Source organism: Xenopus laevis, chromosome 7S (assembly GCF_017654675.1).
Source record: "Xenopus laevis strain J_2021 chromosome 7S, Xenopus_laevis_v10.1, whole genome shotgun sequence".
In the NCBI taxonomy this organism is placed as follows: domain Eukaryota; kingdom Metazoa; phylum Chordata; class Amphibia; order Anura; family Pipidae; genus Xenopus; species Xenopus laevis.
This window is the reverse complement of record NC_054384.1, coordinates 103,407,081-103,426,990: the sequence shown is the minus strand read 5'-3', so window position 1 is coordinate 103,426,990 and position 19,910 is coordinate 103,407,081. Positions and strand designations below refer to the sequence as shown.

Genomic DNA, 19,910 nt, shown 5'->3' with positions numbered 1-19,910 from the left:
TCCCCCGAATCGCTTGCTTTTTTCGGACTTTTTCCTGAAAATACCGAATTTTTCGGATTTCTGCCAGAAAAGGTTGAAAGAGTCAGATTTTTGGGCTAATTCCAGCACAGACCACAGCAACTTCCAAATAGGATAGGGACCTCTCCCATTGTCTTATATACGACCTCGGCAGATTTTTGGATTCTGACTTTTTCCATCCTCTGGGTTAAATAAATCTCCAAAAATTTGAGTTTTTGGCATTGGAACTTTAATAAAAGTGTCACACTTTTATAGCCATGACAGTACTTCAGCTTATCAAGTCTTTTGCCAGATCCTAAGCTGAATGCCGTATCTCAAGCATCAGTGGGTGAAGGAGATAAAAAAAGAAAAGAAATGAACATGGGGGAATAATATTTACATATTTCAAAACTCATACATTTTTTATTTGTACTCATGAATTCCACTGGTCACAACCTCCACCCTCTTAAAGGAGAACTAAACCCCCATGGCCCCCCTCCACTGGTCCCCCTCCCTGCCTCACAGTCTTACCCCTGAAGTAACAGTGTACAAATAATTATAAATCACCATTGGCCAATATTGCAAAAAGATCCTATACTTGGCAAATACTGTAGAGAACCGCCATTATTCTCTTATAAAATAGGTCCCAATGAAGCAGGTTGGGAACAGCCATTTGCAACGATGTATATAAAATTATGGCTACTGTACAATGATAGTAATAGTGTATATTTGGAGTAGGCCCTAGAGGGCAGTACTGCATGAAGAATGTTTATAACATGTAATGTAATGTCTGGCCACATTGTGGAACTGACATACTTGTTGTTTTTTTTGGTGATAAATTGGAGTTTTGGGTTATGCACATTGTGAACACTAGCACCTGAGGAAGGGTCACTATGATCCGAAACGTAGTGCAATCAATAAAAGGTTACCTATTTGTAGTGATGGGCGAATAAATTTGCCTGGCACGAATTTTCGGTGAATTTCAGAAAATAAATTTGCGAATCTCCCGTGAAAATTCAACCAGCGTCAATTTATAATTTTCAAGATTTCAAGATTTTTGAGTGAAATCCTTCAAATTTCAAGATTTTTGAGTGAAATCCTTCAAATTGCACAATTTTCTAGTGAAAACCGATTTTTGAGTGAAACGTCCAGTTTTCAAGATTTTTTATTGAAAACTTCAAATTTCAAATTTTTGAGTGGAATCCTTCTAATTTCACGATTTTTGCACGAAAACGTCCAATTTGCAAAAAATTTTCGTGAAAACATTCAATTTTTACGATTTTTTCGGGAGCTTTCCTATTTCATGATTTTTTGGGAATTTTTCGCCGTTTCGCGAATTTTGCGGGAAATTTGCAATTTTCTGGCAAAGCGAAATTTGCCCATCACTACCTATTTGGAATAAGTATTGGTTCTCCAGAGTGTTATATTGTGATTTATGAAGACAAGGAAGGTTGGCGACCCCCTACTGATGAACCTAATACATACAGAAGGATAGCCTTTACCAACGCGTGTGATATACTTTAAAGTTCTCCTTTAAACATACATGACCCCAGTATCAAATCACATAGTGTGTGTGTAAATACACAGAAATCTTTTTGCAGATCTTTACAAAAAAATAAATGGGGGAGAGGCTAACATGGGACAAAATGTAAACTTTTGTTTACATTTGGTGCAGAACATTTGCTTTGGTGCAGAACTTTTGTTTACATGGAAGCTGCCCACACACAGATGCTGCATGTGCTTGTGGGACAAGGGTGGGTAAGAAAAGCTTTCTGCGCTTGTGTTGAAACGTCTTATTGTGCCAGCTCTTTTGCCACCCACACAGTTCCATAAGTTGTGCAATCGTGCACACATAAGAATTTGTGAAGAGTGAATTTTCATCAGCGACTGCTTCACCACACTTCGCGCCAATTTGTTACCAGTACACTAGGGGGCAGATTTATCAAAGTCCGAAGTGAAATCGAGGGAATTTTCAAAGTTAAAAAATGCGAAATTCAAAGTCATTTTTGGATACTTCGACGATCGAATGGGCTACTACTACTTCGACTTCAACCTTCGATTCGAAGTAAAATCATTCGACTATTCGACCATTCTATAATGGAAGTACTGCCTCTTTAAAAAAAACTTTGACTTGAATACTTCGCCAACTTAAACCTGCCAAAGTGCTATGTTAGCCTATGGGGATCATCCAGACCATATTTTTAAGTTTTTTGTATTCGAAGGAAAATCGTTCGAATCATATGTTTCAAAGTAAGATCGGAGTACGATAGTAATACGATCGTATGATGCAAAAAATTCTACGAATTCGACTTTGAATTTCGTAGTATTCAATCCGATGGTCGAATTTCGAAGTATTTTCCACTTCGACATTCGACCCTTGATAAATCTTCCCCTAGTTCACTAAAATGCAAAGCTGTGTCTCAGCAGCCGAATGCTGGCGAAGTTTCAATAGTGTTAATTCGTCAGTGCAAGCATTTCAATATGAATAGGGCGGGTACATATACCGTATATACTCGAGTATAAGCCGTCCCGAGTATAAGCCGAGGTACCTAATTTTACCTCCAAAAACTGGGAAAGCTTATTGACTCGAATATAAGCCTAGGGTGAGAAATGCAGCAGCTTCTGGTAAGTTTCAATCAAAAAATTTAGGGTTTCTGCTCCCATTGGAGGTGCTGGCGTCTTGTTTTTGGATGCCGGCGACCATTCTTGGACGCCGACGAATATTCTTGGAGACTATTCTTGGACGCTGGCGACTATTCTTAGGCGCCGGCAACTATTCTTAGACGCCGGCGACTATTCTTAGACGCCGGCGACTATCCTTAGACGCCGGCGACCGTTTTGCGCTTGACCCGAGTATAAGCCGAAGTAGAGTTTTTCAGCATATTTTGGGGGCTGAAAAACTCGGCTTATACTCGAGTATATACGGTAGGTCATATATATGTCTTTACTAGTGATGTTGGTGCATCTTGAAGTGACCACTTATTATTACACATGTCCAACGAAGCAAAATAAAGAGATCCTCTAATGCCCTAGACATAAGCCCAACCTAAAACAAATGTGGCATGCCCCTTGGTTTAAAAAAATTGTTAACACAAAAATCTTTAATAGATACAACTTTTAAAGACAATCACGCTTTAAAAAATGAAAAGACGCCAGCGTTTTTTACAACTTTTTTAAATTTCCGGCATACAGGATATGATGTTCTTGACATAAGATTGAGGAGGCCGTAGCTTCCGCCAGGTCTAAGGATGTTCTTGACATAAGATTGAGGAGGCCGTAGCTTCCGCCAGGTCTAAGGTGGCGAAGGAAACTCTGGCGAAAGAGGTAACGTTCTGTAAAATTCGTACTTTAGTGAATTTGCGGAGTAACAACTGTTCACCTGAGCGCAAATACGCCTGGCTATATGGTGCGAAACTGTGATAGCGACGGTCTCTTTCCAGGCCCGGATTTGTGGAAAGGCCACCAAGGCCCGGGCTTAGGGCAGCAGGATTTTAGGGGGCAGCATGCTGTCAAACCTGTCAAACCACACCCACATTGGTCCAGAAACATTGGGGATGCACAGCAGATAAAATAGTTTTTAAATTTCCTGTGATCCAATTCCCAGTGATCCGGTCCAGACAATGAAAATTTGCGTGAATAAAAGGGAGGAGACGGGGCAGCAAACATCAGCGGCCTAGGGGTGCCCACTTTGTAGATCCGGCCATGTCTTTTTCGCTATGTCCCTGCGGATGAGATTTCTGGTGAATTTTTGCTAGCGACGTCCACTTCGCACTTTAGTAAATCTGCCCCGTGGTGTGATTTGGACCCACCCGTGTCTATGCGCCTACAGTTTTTCCAAAGTGCGCACAAGTGCTTATTTTAATGCACATGGCTGAAAGTAGGGAAGGCTGGCACTCAGATACCTTTCTTGTTGAACAGGTTTGTGCAGGTGCGTAGCATAGAGAAGGTGAAAGGGTGGGACCGGGGAAGTTCCTTTAAGCTGCTGATGTGTAGGTGTGGCGTTCAGTCTCCCAGTGTAAGGGAACACCGGCCCCGCACTTCAATTGAACTTCCTTAGCTTCCAGCACAACAAGCAGGAAAACACCAAGGGTCCAGCACTGGATGTCGGCAGGTCACAGACAGCACAGGAATTATGGCCGACAACATTCAAAAAGACCAGGTACGCTCTGAACATAGGAATAGCCCAGAGATGGCAGTTATATTTGGGGCCCCAGCATATGTGATTCTGTGGAGGTATGCGGCACTTCAGGTGCAGACATGCTACTGCTGATATTTCTGCCTCTTAGCTAATATGTTTAAGGAAAAAACTCGAGCCCTGCCTTAAAATTCTTCTTCATGCTTGTCGATAGCAGATAAGATTATGCTTTTAATAAATCGTGTTGGTACCACCCTGATTAACCCCTGATTCTGCCTGTTTTATAATTGGCTTATTGAGTATATGTTATTTATTCTGATCTACTAATCACTTTCTGCAGTTATTCAGGCACAAAGTTTTTCTGTCACATAGAGCTTGCAATCTAAATCTGGTGCTTGAGGCACGAGAAAATAAAGTAACTTCCCCAAAGGAAATAAAAGTTAATCCAAGACTTGAACTAGGGATGCACTGAATCCGTAATTTTTTCGGATTTGGATGAAAACAGAGGCTCGGTTCAATATGTCAAACTGATTCCAAATCCTAATTTGCCTATTCCAATATGAGCACACTCACCGCAATCTTTAAGCGGAATCATGTTGCTTTCACTTGTCCCATGCTTTCAAGACATTTCAATGTTTTCTCTAATTATTGTGGCTGTCAAAAGCAGATGTTTTAGCATAGGCTCCTCTCTATTCACTGACCTTATACCCGAGCCTTATACCCGAGTCTTATACCGATGCTTCTGTCCACTGAAAAGTGCACCTGCTCTGAGTATTTTTCCTGCCTTACCATCATCTTTCTTTAAAGGGATACTGACACTAAAAAAATTATTCTTCAAAATATTAATGTACATTAAAAGTTGCCCATATCTCGTTGATCGTTTTTCACGGATAGATCTGGCTTTGTAATTGTTACTTGAAGTATCTAAACCTGACTGTTTTGCCAACCTGACTGTCTCATCTCAACTTGTCAGTTAGAGTTAATAATGCTAACGGGCTCCTGAAACTAAAATATGGCAGCCCCCTTTATTGATAACATGGGGGATCAGGTGGGTAAAATGTAAAAGCATTGGGCAAATACTTTATGGCAAAATTATAGATAGCATGCAACGTCAATGTCATGATAGATGTAAATAAAGTTTTAAATTCTGGTGTCAGTGTCTCTTTAAGGCCCAGAGATCCTCTGCACTGCCTCATAGAACTTGCACAGTTGAGTGAAATTTGCCACTTTAAAGTTACATTTTCAATCTTTACTCCACTGGACGTGTGATGTCCCGGAGCATTGGCAGCACTTTGCAGCAGGAATAGTCCCCCAGGCCAGTCTACAGATAGAGATTATTCACTGGGGCGGGGGATAGATTTCACTTTACTTATCCTTTAATATCAAGGATTAAGCCAACTCTGAATTATGCAAACAGTTTTGGGATTTGGCTAATTCCCAGATTCACTAAAAATAACCTGTAACTTTTAAAAACTTTTAAAAATCCACATTTGAATCTGGCATAAATATACCGGTATAATCTGTTAGGCCATATAAATGTAAAAAAAAAGAGAGACTGTACCACGTATGGCCCCCAGCCCCATGTATAGTTTTGGTAGGATAGTATTCAGGATCAGCCAGAGTATGGCTGCCTTTAATCTCTGCATTATTAAATCTGTTATACAAAGAAATACATGTTTTATCTTACAAAGCTGATCAGTGGAGTAACTAGAGTTTGCCAGGCCCCCCCTGCAAAAAAAGTCTTCAGAGGGGCCCAGCACACTCCGATCCCCATCCTCCCGCCCACGTTGCGTCCACGTACTGCCTCCACCCCGCCCACTACTTGCCCCGACTCCACCCACTACCGCCCAACTTGCTTCCCCCTTCTTTGTTGCAGGTGGGGAGGAGGGTTTCTTCTAGTAGCTATAGAGGAAGCAGACCCCACAATCCAGGCCCCCCGGTTCCCCAGGGTCTGCTTCCTCTATAGTTACTATATAGTTCCTCTATAGTTACGCCACTGGAGCTGACTATTTATATGCGCCTGTTTAAGAAGACTATCGCGTTTCCTACTTACAGTAACTGCACGCACACAAGTATTAACAATAATGCACAAACAAAATTGTGAAGCCGGTAGAATAATTTTGGTCTAGGTGCACTGGATGTCAAATGATTATTTTGACCACAAACGGTGATGGATGAGTTATTGATACAACATAAAGACGATGACCAAACCCATTTGTGTAAATGTTTTATCTTTGTGTGTGTAAAGAGGGAGAGACTGAATATAATGAAAAGAAGGGTGGATTCGTTGTTGGGTTTTCATCCTAGAGTTATGAAAAGATCCCCTGTGACATATGTGTGTGCCAACATATGGACCTAAAGAATTTGCAATAAAAGAGGCAATAACAAAAGTCATGTTGTACTGTGAAAAATAATTCCTTAAAGGAGAACTACAGCTTAACAAAGATACAGAAATGAAATGCCATGACTTGAGTTTCTGTACCAGAAAAAACCCACCACAGCCCTTTGCCATTGAAGATCTGGGTCTCTGAAAATGCCCCAGTAGCTCCCCCATCTTTTTTAATGCTAATTCCCAACACATTCTTATACCTGACCTTAGGGACCGACTTCCAATACACTGTTTATATGAACACTATAAAGTTTATAATTTGTGTCTGTTGAATGATTCATTCAAATTCACATTACATGGCAGCACATAAATTACTGCATTATGCATTGGAAATAATTAATAATCAGCCCTTTGGCATCAGTTTCTGATAAATGTAATCTCTCTTTCTGCCAATGCGTTGACTGTCCCTAAATTAAGTACCGGTGACCTAGAACCCACTGAGCATGTGCATTGTCACCGACACTCAAAAAATGCCCTAGCAAAATCAGATGACGGGAAGCCGATGTGGACAATATTCAAACCATGCATCATTATGGCTATTGGGCTGCCTAAGTTCTGGGCTGGACAGTAATTTTAATATATAAAGCACATATGGGGCAAATTCACTAAGCACCGAAGCGCCTAACGCTAGCGTCAATTCGCTAGCGTTGGGCATTTTTGTTACTTTGCAAATTCACTAACGAACGCTGGCGTAAATTTGCTAGTGTTACTTCGCACCCTTACGCCTGGCGAATTTTCGCTACGGACATAACTACGCAAATTCACAATGTACTGAACGCTACCTTTTACGCTAGACTTCCTTCGCCACCTCAGACCAGGCGAAGTGCAATAGAGTAGATAGGGATTGCTTCAAAAAAAGTTCAAATTTTTTCTAAGTCCCAAAAAACGCTGGCGTTTTTTCTATATTATGGGTGATAGGCTGGGTGATAGGCTGAAAAAGATCGAATTTTTTTTGGGGCTCCTCTCCTTCCCCCCTACATTTCCTAACTCATGGCAACTTAACTATACAGTGGGCACATGTGTAGGGCAAAAAAAAAAAATTATTTGATGTTTTGAAGGTTTCCCAGGCATTTGTAGTGATTCTACGTATTTCTCCATTGAAATTTGAATTTGGCGCCGAATGCAAATTAACCATCGCTAGCGTAACTTTGCTTCGCTTAGCGAATCAACGCTAGCGCAACTTCGCAACCTTACGCTACCCCTGAGCGCAACTTCGGATTTTAGTGAATTTGCGGAGCGCTGGCGAAACTACTCCTGGCGAAGTGTGACGAAGTGCGGTGAAGTGCGGCGAAGTTGCGCCTGGCGCAACTACGAATCTTAGTGAATTTGCCCCAATCTCTAACCATACTGTAGTCTATTTTCGGGCAGGTATCAAAAAATTAGAAATTTCCCCATTTACTTAACGTCTGTCTACTTGTGAGGCTTTAAGCAAGAAACAGACACATGTGCTTCCCTGTGGTCTGGAACTCCAGTCGATTCCTGGGCGAGTGTCTGAGAAAAGAGGGAGCGGATTATAAACTAACTAATTGTTCTTATAAATAAATGATGCATTATTTTTAATTCAAATATATTGGACACATTGATAAAACTTTATTTAAATTTTCCTTTAAGCCCGGCTCCAACATGTTTTTGTGCAAAGGACTTCCACTAAGGCTTAAGGGAGTTAAGAAAAAAACTCATACAATATTATGTTTTTTATTAATGCAACTGTTTTTTATATGATGTTCTCTATTTGTCTTGGATGCTATGTGCGTGCTTAGATGGTTTTGGGCACTCTAGGGGTGGGACATGGGTTACAGAGCTTCCATGCCTTCAATATTTAGTTTGCTTAGCTTTTACAATTGCTAAAATCTAGAAATGCAAATGATTCATCAAAAATATAAAACGTGAGATGTGCAAATGATTCAGCAGTACTCACTTGGCTTCAAATAGTTTCCAAAATACATAAACAGAATAATGCCATATTATTTATTTGCATCATTGTCAAGAGAAGTGTCAGCTCTCTGGTCAATAGGCTGTTATATTTAGTTATGGCTGTGCAACAGGATACAAAGCTGAACATGGAGGCTATTGTTAAAGACTGGATGTTTATATTGCCCAGGTCAGAGCTAAAACACAACCTCAGATTCGGCAGAAAGGAAACAAATGTCATTTAAAAGACAGGGCACAGATCGGTGAGGCTTCCTGAGTACAAAATAAATATATAATAATTGTTAAACTTAGTTAAATCGGTTTGAAAAAAGACAAAGTCCATCAAGTTCAAACCCTCCCAATGAAAACCCAGCATCCATACACACACCCCTCCCTACTTTCACATAAATTCTATATACCCATATCTATACTAACTATAGAGTTTAGTATCACAATAGCCTTTGTATTATGTCTGTCCAAAAAATCATCCAAGTCCCTCTTATAGTCATTAACTGAATCAGCATCACAACATCACCCGGCAGTGCATTCCCCAACCTCACTGTCCTCACTGTGATGAACCCCCTACTCTGTTCCTTTAAATGAAAGTTCTTTTCAACTAGTCTGAAGGGGAGGCCTCTGGTACGTGATTCTCTTTATGGGTAAAAAGGTCCCCTGCTATTTGTCTATAATGTCCTCTAATGTACTTGTAAAGTCTAATCATGTCCCCTCGCAAGCGCCTTTTTTCCAGAGAAAACAACCCCAACCTTGTCAGTCTCCCCTCATAATTTAACTCTTCCCTCCCTCTAACCAGTTTAGTTGCACTTAGTCTCTGCACTCTCTCCAGCTCATTTATATCCCTCTTAAGGACTGGAGTCCAAAACTGCCCCCATACTCCAGATGAGGCCTCACCAGGGACCTATAAAGAGACAGAATTATATTTTCATACCTTGAGTTAATGCCCTTTTTTTATGCAAGACAGAACTTTATTTGCTTTAGTGGCCACAGAATTAGACAACTTGTTATCTACAAACCCCCCTAGATCCTTCTAATTTAAGGAAACTCCCAACACACTGCCATTTAGTGTATAACTTGTATTTATATTATTTTTGCCAAAGTGCATAACCTGCATTTATCAACATTGAACCTCATTTTCCAGTTTGCTGCCCAGTTTTCCAATTTAGACAAATCACTCTGCAAAGTGGCAGCATCCTGCATGGAACTTATAATATTGTGTAATTTCTACACCCAGCAGCCCTTGCTAACAGCATCCACTAATATCTTGGGGGCCACAATTTCTTTTGATTGACAGGCCCACTTCTTCTGAAGTCAGCATAACTTGCTACAATCATAATAATTCCCATACATCAACATTACATTTTACTGTACTGTATTTCCTACTGATGTTTAGGCAAACAAGAAAGAATTTAAGAAGTAGCCATGTTGTATAATAAGAAGTTCCCTGACATAATTAGCCATGCATTGAAAACTTAATTTCTGAATTCATTTGCATCCTCAATCCTCCACAAATGAGTTATCCAAATACCCAACTGAATCAGAATCCTAATTTTCATATTGAAATTAGAGAAAGAAAGAAAGAACATGGAGTAGGATGGGTGAACGCCCACTGCTTTAGAGAAAATGAATCTGCTGGGGACCCGGGAAGGCACAAACTTTCCCCACGGAAAGAGAGTTTGATGTTTATTTTCCCAAAATTCATTGTCCATGTCAGTAACACTGCACCTTGTCTGAAAGCTTATGTGTTTAGTGTCCGGAACACACAACATTGTGTCCTCTGCTAATAAACCTTGTATACATGGAGTCAGTTGAAACTATTTAAGCATAGCCATAGTCCAGTGTAAGATGCTCACTTTTCAAATGCAGAAGACTAAATCTGTTGACTATGGATAGAAGCGTTGTACAATTCCTGCCATGCTGTACTTTGTCAGAATTTCAAAATATACTTTATAGGATGTGGTTTTCTCAGTGAGAGCGGTGGGCCCTGATATTATTACTGCTCAGAAAACTTTGTTTCTTAAAAGGGAAATGTGACAAACTGCACATCAGCCCTGAAGTTAACCAGTGATCTATCCTAAGATCCCTTACACCTAATTATTAGTGGGATGGGAGCTTTTAGTCAACTATTGTGGTGAGTGAACATCTCAGGAAACTCTGCCGTTCAGTCTGTGATTGGCTTTAAGTTGGAGCTCACGACCAAATTAAAGGGCAATGTTTCCATCAGGGTCAGATGGTGCCCTGTATGTGGAGGGTTTTTTGCTAAGGTACAGATGGATGTATGGCCTTTAACACAAAGTATATACTATGCAAGATTATTTGGGGCAGGGCAAGCATTGTAAGAGCTCTGACTTAGCCCATGTAACTTTCCCTTGTTACAGCCTTCTAGCTGCAGTACACAATAGTTTTCTGCTGCTACTGTCTGTGGAATAACAAGGAAACGTTTTAAGTAAATGTATATAATTACAGTGTTTACCCATGTAATTTGGGTGAGATATGTAGCATGGTGGAGAAGGTAAGAACAGTGAGAGCAGGTTGAACTAGAAATAAGTAGTATCCTATAGTGTATATTCTATAGCCAACAGTATATTTTATTGAGGCAATAATGCAACTTTTCAGGACAGAAATGGTTGTTCCATATATATATATATATATATATATATATATATATATATATATATATATATATATATATAGTAATTGGATAGGGACCCGCCCTCCGATGTTTCGTGAAAAAAAGGATTTTTATTTCAACTTGTGCATCCAACGTTTCGGCCCATGCCTGGGCCTTTATCCTCGATAAAGGCCCAGGCATGGGCCGAAACGTTGGATGCACAAGTTGAAATAAAAATCCTTTTTTTCACGAAACATTGGAGTGCGGGTCCCTATCCAATTACTGTATGCTAAAGCTTTGACCCTGCACCCACAGTAACCTCAAGACTGGATCAGAGTGCATGCGTTTGTATATATAATATATATATATATATATATATATATATATATATATATATATAATGTGTTCTCTCTTGAAAACAAAAACAAATTTGCTCTTAATAAATGTTATACAAGAGGCGGCTGCTTTAATAATGTTGTATTGTAACTCCCATGAGTATGGCAAAACCAAACAAAGCCTGGTGTCAGTTTCATTGGTTTGTATGTGCTGCCAGGGTAATAACAACAAAGGAAGTCTGTGTACCCTGGTTCTTTTATTCTGGAGCTGGAATTTAAACTGAACATTGTAGCTGAGATCACTGCTGCTCTTATTACTTATCACGTATCAATGGTATAAAGATATAGGAAAATCTGTAACTTTTTCCCAGGTGGCAACCTTAGGAAGGGCCCTACTGCTTTCATGTTGGTATGGCAGTTGTGAGCTCTGCTATCACATGTCTAAACTACTTCTGTACTTTGGCTGAGCAACTGATTCTGTAACTTACGACCGAAAAATTTTACATCATTTCCTCTGTTTTCACAATGGAAAGGAAATTCAGGATTTCCTTGTACCAGATTCAAGTGGCAAGACGCCATGGGAAAATCATTTTAAATGATACTGCATGTCTATAACCTTCTAAAAACATTTGTTTTATCGTATGCAGTGCAGCTTTTTAATTTCATGCAAAGATTGCTAGTTATGTGGGTTGGCAGTACTGACCCGTTTGGGAATTCTGATTGAGTAAAGCTGTCCATAGATGTTGAGATTTTCCAGATCCTGATCGTGAGACCACGATCTTCTCAGAACGATCGTACAAATTTACCATCAACTAAAAAGACCAATTTGCCAGGAAAACAAAGGGGAGCTGTCTGCTTGGCCCTGCAAACATAGATAGATTGCACTGGGACTGACAAAGATTTTTTGACCTGGCCGATCAATTTTCTGACAGATGTCGGACGAAAAATCGTAAGATGTACGATCGTTCGAATCCCACTAACCGCACCATAATTTCGAAGAATTGGTCGGCTTCCCTAAAATCGGTCATTCGTCAAGAAGAATCGTCGCATCTATGGGGAGCTTTGGACTGATTTAATGACAGGGTTTGCTGCAAAATAACAAGGTGCAAGGAGTGTCAATGACTCATATTTTTAGAAAAAGGTTTGAGTTTGAAGAAGCTGATTCAGGTTCTGATGTTGCCATGCACCAGAGCCAATGTTATGTCGCCTAGGAGAAAAGCTTTCTAGGGATGAAGCTAATTACCGGTACATGACTTGTTCCTCTCAGAGGAATAATGGAGCAGCAGACAGAATAGTGACTGAGATGGTAGAATGTGACTAAGCAAGGAAGTCCCACTATTGAGAATACAAAGTTTAAAGAATGACTGAGCTGGTAGGATGTGACCAAGAAAGTGCATAGTCACCAACTGTTCTCATTTTCCATTTGGTTCCCTCTTAGTTATGACTTACTTCACAGAATTTCAATAATATCAGAGATAGTTTTCAGTGTGTACCTGAGGGCCCAAAAGCTAGGTCTTAGATCAAAGTAAGTTATTAGTAAAGTACTATTAATTTCATACTGGTTTGAGTGACTATATTTTACCTCTTTATTGGGGATGAGGTGTGAAAAAATTGAACCCAGAAAATCTAAAAATTCACTACCCTGCTTGGGCTGCTGGTAGGTTCCAAGGCTGTGTCCCAAAGAAAGGTTTTGTCTCTGTAACAGGATACTGGACAAAACAATAAATTTGCTTTAGTCACTCCAGTTCTGTTGTTCTAAGATCCCTATTACATTGTGCCTCCGTAGAAACCTTTAATTCATGCCCGCCTACAGATTAGGAACCAAGCCAGCAGGATATATCCACAGCTCTCTAGCCTGTCTCTGGGTATGCACTTGCCACATTTAATCGTAAGGCCCAAATGAGATGGGAAAAGTGTCAGCAAGAACCAATGCAACACCAATCCCAAACCAATCATTTCACCCCTACTGCACATTTCTCTTTGCAACTGATCTTGTTCACAGGCTACTACAACTCTTCACCCATGCCACCCAAAAAGGGTCTATTCTTGTTAGAGAGATTGTTAGAACAGAGCATAAACAAGACATCTAGTAATACTTTGTAATGTGCTTAATGTAATAGGATATACCACTACCTGAAGGTTTTAGAAGAGTTAGTAATTATCGTTTACTTTGGGCTTCTTTCTGTTGATGCAATATGGTTTCAAATAAATTGGTCAAAAATAATATGGGGGTTTTCCTGACTATGCACCTAATTGAGCCTGATTCCATTAGTGAAGATCATGTAATAGAATGGGAGAAAAACGTCTACCTCAATACAAACCTTCCTCAAAAATTGCCCCATAATAATAATGAAATATCATCAATAAACCATTCAGTGGCAGTACTTGTTGGTATTGTCTATACCAGTGATCCCCAACCAGTTGCTCATGAGCAACATGTTCCTCTCCAACCCCTTGGATGTTACTCCCAGAGGCCTCAAAGCAGGTGCTTATTTTTCAATTCCAGGCTTAGAGGCAAGTTTTGGTTGTATAAAAACCATGTGTACTACCAAATAGATCCTCCTGTAGTCTGCCAGTCCACATAGGGGCTACCATCATTCAATTACAGCCCATATTTGGCACTCCAGGAACTTTTAACATGCTTGTGTTGCCCTCCAACTTGTTTTTACATTTGAATGTGGTTCATGGGTTAAAAAGGTTGGGGACCCCTGGTCTATACATACAAAAGCCTCTCAGACAGGAGAAGTTATAGATTATTAAACATTTCCTTTTTGTTTTATATCCCACCCTCTGGTATATTTGTTTCTATCTTGCGTGTTAAGCCTCAGTCAGTCAGCAAATTAATCAAGAGCTGTAAATGAAGCAGGAAGGGGTGGGACCTTTAGTATCAGAGGGGGGTCAGCTGGTTGATGAAAACAAAATAAAAGCGCAGATTCTGAATTCATATTTTACGTCTGTCTACACAAATGAGGAACCAGTTAATGAAGGTTTCCTTCTTAATAGTCCCAATTCTAGTAATACAACGAATGATGTATGGTTCACACATGAGGAAATGCAAAAGAGACTAGAACATATTAAGATAAAACAAAGGTCCGGGACCAGATGGTATTCATCCCAGGGTACTTAGCGAGCTTAGCTCTGTGACTGCCAAACCTCTTTACTTAATTTTTCACGATTCATTGAGGTCTGGCATAGTGACGAGAGACTGGAGAATTGCTAATGTGGTGCCTCTATTCAAAAAAGGATCCCGTTCCCAGCCTAAAAACTATAGGCCAGTTAGTCTGACATCAGTGGTAGGAAAGCTTTTTAAAGGGTTGATAAAGGATAAGATACTGGACTTAATAGCAAATCATAATACTATGAGTGTGTGCCAGCATGTTATTATGCAAAATAGATCTTGCCAGACTAACTTAATTTCTTTTTATGAGAAGGTGAGCAGGGTCCTCGATTCTGGGATGACAGTGGATGTGATTTACTTAGACTTTGCTAAAGCATTTGATACAGTGCCACACTAAAGGTTACTGGTTAAATTAAGGAATGTTGGCCTGGAACATAGTATTTGTACCTGGATAGAGAAATGGCTAAAAGATAGACTACAAAGAGTGATGGTAAACTGAACATTTTCTAATTGGACCAGTGTTGTTAGTGGAGTACCGCAGGGCTCTGTACTAGGTCCCTTGCTTTTCAACTTGTTTATTAATGACCTGGAGGTGGGCATTGAAAGTACTGTTTCTATATTTGCAGATGATACTAAATTGTGCAGAACTATAGGTTCCATGCAGGATGCTGCCACTTTGCACAGTGATTTGTCCAAGTTGGGAAACTGGGCAGCAAACTGGAAAATGAGGTTCAATGTTGATAAATGCAGGTTATGCACTTTGGCAAAAATAATATAAATGCAAGTTATACACTAAATGGCAGTGTGTTGGGAGTTTCCTTAAATGAGAAGGATCTAGGTTTTTTTTAGATAACAAGTTGTCTAATTCTGGGCAGTGTCATTCTGTGGCTACTAAATCAAATAAAGTTCTGTCTTGCATAAAAAAGGGCATTAACTCAAGGGATGAAAACATAATTCTGCCTATTTATAGGTCCCTGGTGAAGCCTCATCTGGAGTATGGGGGCAGTTTTAAGAGGGATATAAATGAGCTGGAGAGAGTGCAGAGACTAAGTGCAACTAAACTGGTTTGAGGGAGGGAAGACTTAAATTATGAGGGGAGACTGTCAAGGTTGGGGTTGTTTTCTCTGGAAAAAAGGCGCTTGCGAGGGGACATGATTACACTTTACAAGTACATTAGAGGACATTATTGACAAATAGACAATTCATGTCAGATCTGTAATTAAGTTGGGCTAGAACAGGAGTGCCTATACTTTACTAATGTGGGGTCTACTTTTAGTGATGTTGTCCCATTATGATCTACTTCCATAAAAGCATTGTTAGCATTATGTTCCATGGAAAATATTACTTCAAATAATGATTTATGAGACAATGTACCTTATTATGTTTAAAATAATAAATATCTGCATCAGCGGCAATTTTTTTCACCACCCCTATTTTTGTGGCCACATCGCTAATAACCATATTCATTTTACAAAATTTGGCAGATTATGAAAGCTTGAACATATTTCTGTGGTTTTTATGTGTTATTACAGTTTTCTTATGAAGTTGAATTGCCCTTTAAGCTGCAAGTCACAGTTTCCCCAAGAGACCTGCTTATCTTAAATTGTTATAATTGCTTTTTATGCTTATCTTAATTGTTACAAATGTACCTAAGTGCACCTGCCATGTATTCCGGGCTCTGCCAAAAGCCAATTAAGGTTTAGAAACGTTGTTTTTTTTCCTCACAGTTCAGGAGATCAAAGAGAAACTCAGGACATTTCCGTAACAATCCGCGACTGCGGGTTTAGTTGTCAAAATCGTGAATGTCCTGTGAAAAACGGGACAGTTGGGAGGTATTAAACAGGAGGGAGATTTAGACAAACTGTTTGTTGACATTCTTGAGATCTACTGATCACCAGCTACTGGTAGATTCTGATCTACATTTTGGGCACCCCTGGGCTAGAGCCAGTATCAGGCCCGGGGTACACTGAATATACCGTCATGGGCGGATTTTAATGAAGGCTTGGGGAGGCTAAGAATCCCCAAACCAGCACGGTAAATGTCATTAAAACTGGGGGATTTGAAAGACTGATTCTAGCAATACCTTGCAATAGAAAGCAGTCACTTTGTTTCACTTGCAGCTCCTGTAGTCTCACACAGGCTGAGAGATCAGCTGACTGAGGAACGGGAGGGGAGTGGGCGGTTCCTGCACATCTCAGAGCTGATCTCTATGCTAAATGGAAGCTCAGGTTTAGCCATGTGCAGCATCTCCAGGACGACAGTGAGTTAAAAAGATCCCAAGTAGTTTTAAATATGTATTTATTCCACAAACCAGGTTGCCAGTAGCTCACATATATTTATATTTATTTAATATATCACTGAAAGATTTCACATACATTCAGAGACTTAGGCAATGAGAAGGGAACAATTATTTGTGTATTGTTTATAACTGTATTTGTAGTTCCCTTGGTTAGAATTTATTTAATCTGAGTCAGTTTGCTGCAGTTTTACCCCTTCCTGCCCTGATTGACATGCCAAGATGTGCTTCTCACATGGAATCCTGGTGACAAAACTAGAGTACAGGGAGGACAGTGGGTGAAATTGAGCAAGGAAACACTTGTGTGTGTGTGTGTTTTTATTTAGAGAGACTAGCCTCTGTATCTGTCTGTCTGTATCTGTTCCATTTAATCACATGACCTTACATTTTGGGGAAATATATTTTCTGAGGTGAAGGCTTCCACTAGGTTCACAAAATGTATTTCTGACATACTATGTTATACTTGATGTTTACTCTACATTTATTTAGCTGTGTTTGTCAGGGATGTTATACACTATAGATGACACTATTTTATCTCAGCTCTTACTGGATTGTATAATGTATAAAAGTTGGTATACAAAACACACACTTACTGGAGCAAGGAGCCAGGTGCTATTCAGAGAAAAAAAATGTATATCCATATAGAAAGCTGAAGCACACTGGGATTTGTCAAAATAAAACTTAATTTATTGAATTGACGTTTCGGTCCATACAGGGACCTTTTATCTTGATAAAGGTCCCTGTGTGGACCGAAACGTCGATCCAATAAATTAAGTTTTATTTTCACAAACCACAGTGTGCTTCAGCTTTTTATATGGATATATATATATATATAATTGTTCAAGAGGGTATTCAAGAATATTTATTGCAGCATCACTGTGCTTTTGTGGAAGCACAGTGATGTTGCAATAAATATTTGGTGAATTTAAAAAAATCGGTGTGCCTGGTTCCTCTTCAACAATTATATACATTTACTCACCGTAAAGTGGAAGTCAGAGACAGAGTGCGGGTACCTTCCGTATTAATATATATAGAGAGAGAGAGAATTCATGCAGGGATACGATTGATTTGAAGTCCTGGATTATTACTGCAATAGAAATGCTGAACCTTTAGGCTGGTTCAATAAGTTCAGCATATAAAATATGGCATTTTTAGCCATATTTAGTGTTCGGGTTCAGTTCTCTTTTAAGAAAATACCCCTATCAAGCACTGGCTTGTTCACTGGGAGGGACCTCCTGGTATGGAAGGCCTCATTGAGGCACACACATTTTCTTAATGACTGAGGTGACTATAGCACTCTATAGGGGACTTTTCTTAAAAAAATGCTATTGTTTCCCCCATCTGCACTGAAGGCACTGTTAGCCTGCACCTCCGGTAGGTGAAACAATTTTTTGGTGATCTTTGATTAGCCTTCCCAAACTCAAAAGTCACCCTCCGCCTATGGGAGTCGCCTATATTCCTCCCCTTGCCTCTCATTAATAAAGTGCTGCTGGACACGGGCCTTGCTGTATTCGTGGTGCATATGCAGGTGTTCCATTTTGAAGCACAGAGACCTTCAGAAATTCACAGAAGTGCACAGTAGGGCATAAAGTAAAAAAAACATGGTGGATTGCACCCATTTTTTGCTCTCTGCAACTAGTATTGTAAATAGAAAATTAACCCCATTATTTTTCATGATAGCATTGGAAAAGGGAAAAAAAATCCCCTTTGGATTATTAACCAGTCCTAAATAGGCACCCCGGGCAACAGATTTAATTTCACTCTGAACCATTCCCGGACTTAGACAAAGAAAATGAAAAAAAGTTTGCCATATGAAAGAGGACTTTACTCAAATTGTGCTGCCTTTTTTTATTTTATTTTAAAACATTTGTATTTAGTTGTACTTTAGAAATTTTTTCCATGTATTAATTACCGAATAGAAGGGTGGGACTGTGTAAAGTCTGTTTGTCATCTGGTACGTTTAGCTGTATTGGGCAATGTGACATCAACTCTTTCTCCATGCTTTTAATTACTGCACCTATGAGTCACCCACGGAATAAAACTCTCCCATTGTGTACATAGCACATGCAAAACTTCTTTCTCCTAATCTCTCTAGTTTGTTTAACCTGTAAGATTAACAAGAAGATGGCCAGTTAAGGTGGGGCAGAAAACTAACATGACATTATGTGTTTAGAAAGTGTAGGCTGGAAGGCCCTGCACTGAGCAGCGTTAGGGTATGGGCACAGGGGCAGATTTGGGGAGATTAGTTGCCCCGGTGACAAATCTCCTCTACTTCGGGGCGACAATCTCCCTGAACTGCCTTCCCCTACCTTCCCACCGGCTATAATGAAAAATCGGCAGCGGGATGTCACTCGCGGCGATTCGTTTTCTGAAGTCGCCCGAAGTTTCCTCGTGAGGGGAAAGCAGTTCGGGGAGATTGACGCCCCAAAGAAGAGGAGATTTGTCACCGAATCTCCCCGAATCTGCCCGTGTGCCCTTACCCTTGCCCTTAGATGTTCAGCCAAATTAGGAGCTGGGTGATGATCGACTTGTCATTGGTTTTAAAATTCACTTGTATCTTCATACGTAAAGCAAAGCTGAACACTGCTGCTGTTTTTGGTTGCCTTTAATTACCACATCTTTAAATGTTATCTCTTTTTTATATTTTTATTACAAAATATAAAATATAGGAAATCCTTTAATGTAACAAACAGTATTCAAACCCGTGCAGAAATATTTATGAGCATGAAGGATAAACTTTTATTCTGTCTGATGATTGGTCTGGGTGTGGGTCTATCCAATGAAAGGTTTGGCTGCACCTCTCATCCACCCCAACCAAACCTAACAGTAATTATTGAAGACTCCTAAAGTCATAGTTGTCTCTATGTCTCTGCATATGATTCTATTACTCTAGTGAATCTGCACTAGTGCTAACATCTGTTTGGAGGCATGTTAGTCTCACTTCATATTTATACTGTATATGTAGTCATTGTTGCTCTGCATTCCAAACAGTGAAAGATTCTTCTTAAATCTTAAAGTCTTAAATCTATAATATCACATACAATAGCTGCAGCCATATCAATACTTTCTAAGTGTCCAAACATTACGGATAGAGAGTTAACTT

The 19,910-nt window shown here is 39.8% G+C and overlaps 1 protein-coding gene across 1 annotated transcript in view; it reads left to right on the top strand.

The window, feature by feature from the left end:
- Positions 1–3,975: 3,975 nt before the first annotated feature.
- Positions 3,976–19,910, top strand: part of LOC108697268 (transient receptor potential cation channel subfamily M member 4) — a 66,632-nt gene continuing 50,697 nt past the window's right edge. The window contains exon 1 of the mRNA XM_041571645.1: positions 3,976–4,156. Coding sequence (XP_041427579.1) covers positions 4,130–4,156 — 27 coding nt within the window. The 5' untranslated portion in view covers positions 3,976–4,129. The remainder of the gene's footprint in view (positions 4,157–19,910) is intronic.